At 43.0% G+C, this 618-nt stretch overlaps 1 protein-coding gene across 1 annotated transcript; it reads left to right on the top strand.

Moving 5' to 3' along the window:
* Positions 1 to 7: 7 nt before the first annotated feature.
* LOC103584836 (acidic leucine-rich nuclear phosphoprotein 32 family member B-like) lies at positions 8 to 550 on the top strand (the record flags this gene model as incomplete). The annotated part of the gene is given in 1 exon segment (XM_008565677.1): positions 8 to 550. A coding segment is annotated over 1 exon segment (507 nt), but the record flags the coding sequence as incomplete, so codon positions are not given.
* Positions 551 to 618: the final 68 nt, after the last annotated feature.

Raw genomic sequence — 618 nt, 5'->3', positions numbered from 1 at the left:
CACACATCTAAACTTAAGTGGAAATAATAAACTGAAAGATATCAGCACTTTGGAACCTTTGAAAAAGTAGGACTGTCTGAAAAGCCTGGATCTATTTAACTGTGAGGTTACTAACCTGAATGAGTACCGAGAGAGTGTCTTCAGGCTTCTGCCCCAGCTCACTTACCTGGATGGCTATGACCGAGAGGACCGTGAAGCCCCTGACCTAGATGCTGAGGTAGATGGTGTGGATGAAGAGGAGGAGGATGAAGAAGGAGAAGATGAGGAAGACGAGGAGGATGAGGATGGTGAAGAAGAAGAGTTTGATGAAGAAGAGGATGAAGATGAAGACGAAGATGTAGAAGGGGAAGAAGATGAAGATGAAGTCAGTGGAGAGGAAGAAGAATTTGGACACGATGGAGAAGTTGATGAAGATGAAGAAGATGAGGATGAGGATGAGGATGAAGAGGAGGAAGAAAGCGGGAAGGGTGAGAAGAGGAAGAGAGAAACAGATGATGAAGGAGAAGATGATTAAGACCCCAAATGGCCTGCAAAAACAGAACTGTTCAGTATTGGTGGGACTGCTCATGGATTTGGTAGCTGTTTTAAAAATAATAATAATAATAATAAAGGTAGCTG

This window comes from Galeopterus variegatus, unplaced genomic scaffold (assembly GCF_000696425.1).
Source record: "Galeopterus variegatus unplaced genomic scaffold, G_variegatus-3.0.2 Scaffold135809, whole genome shotgun sequence".
NCBI classification, from domain to species: domain Eukaryota; kingdom Metazoa; phylum Chordata; class Mammalia; order Dermoptera; family Cynocephalidae; genus Galeopterus; species Galeopterus variegatus.
This window is presented reverse-complemented; position numbering and strand designations above follow the sequence as displayed.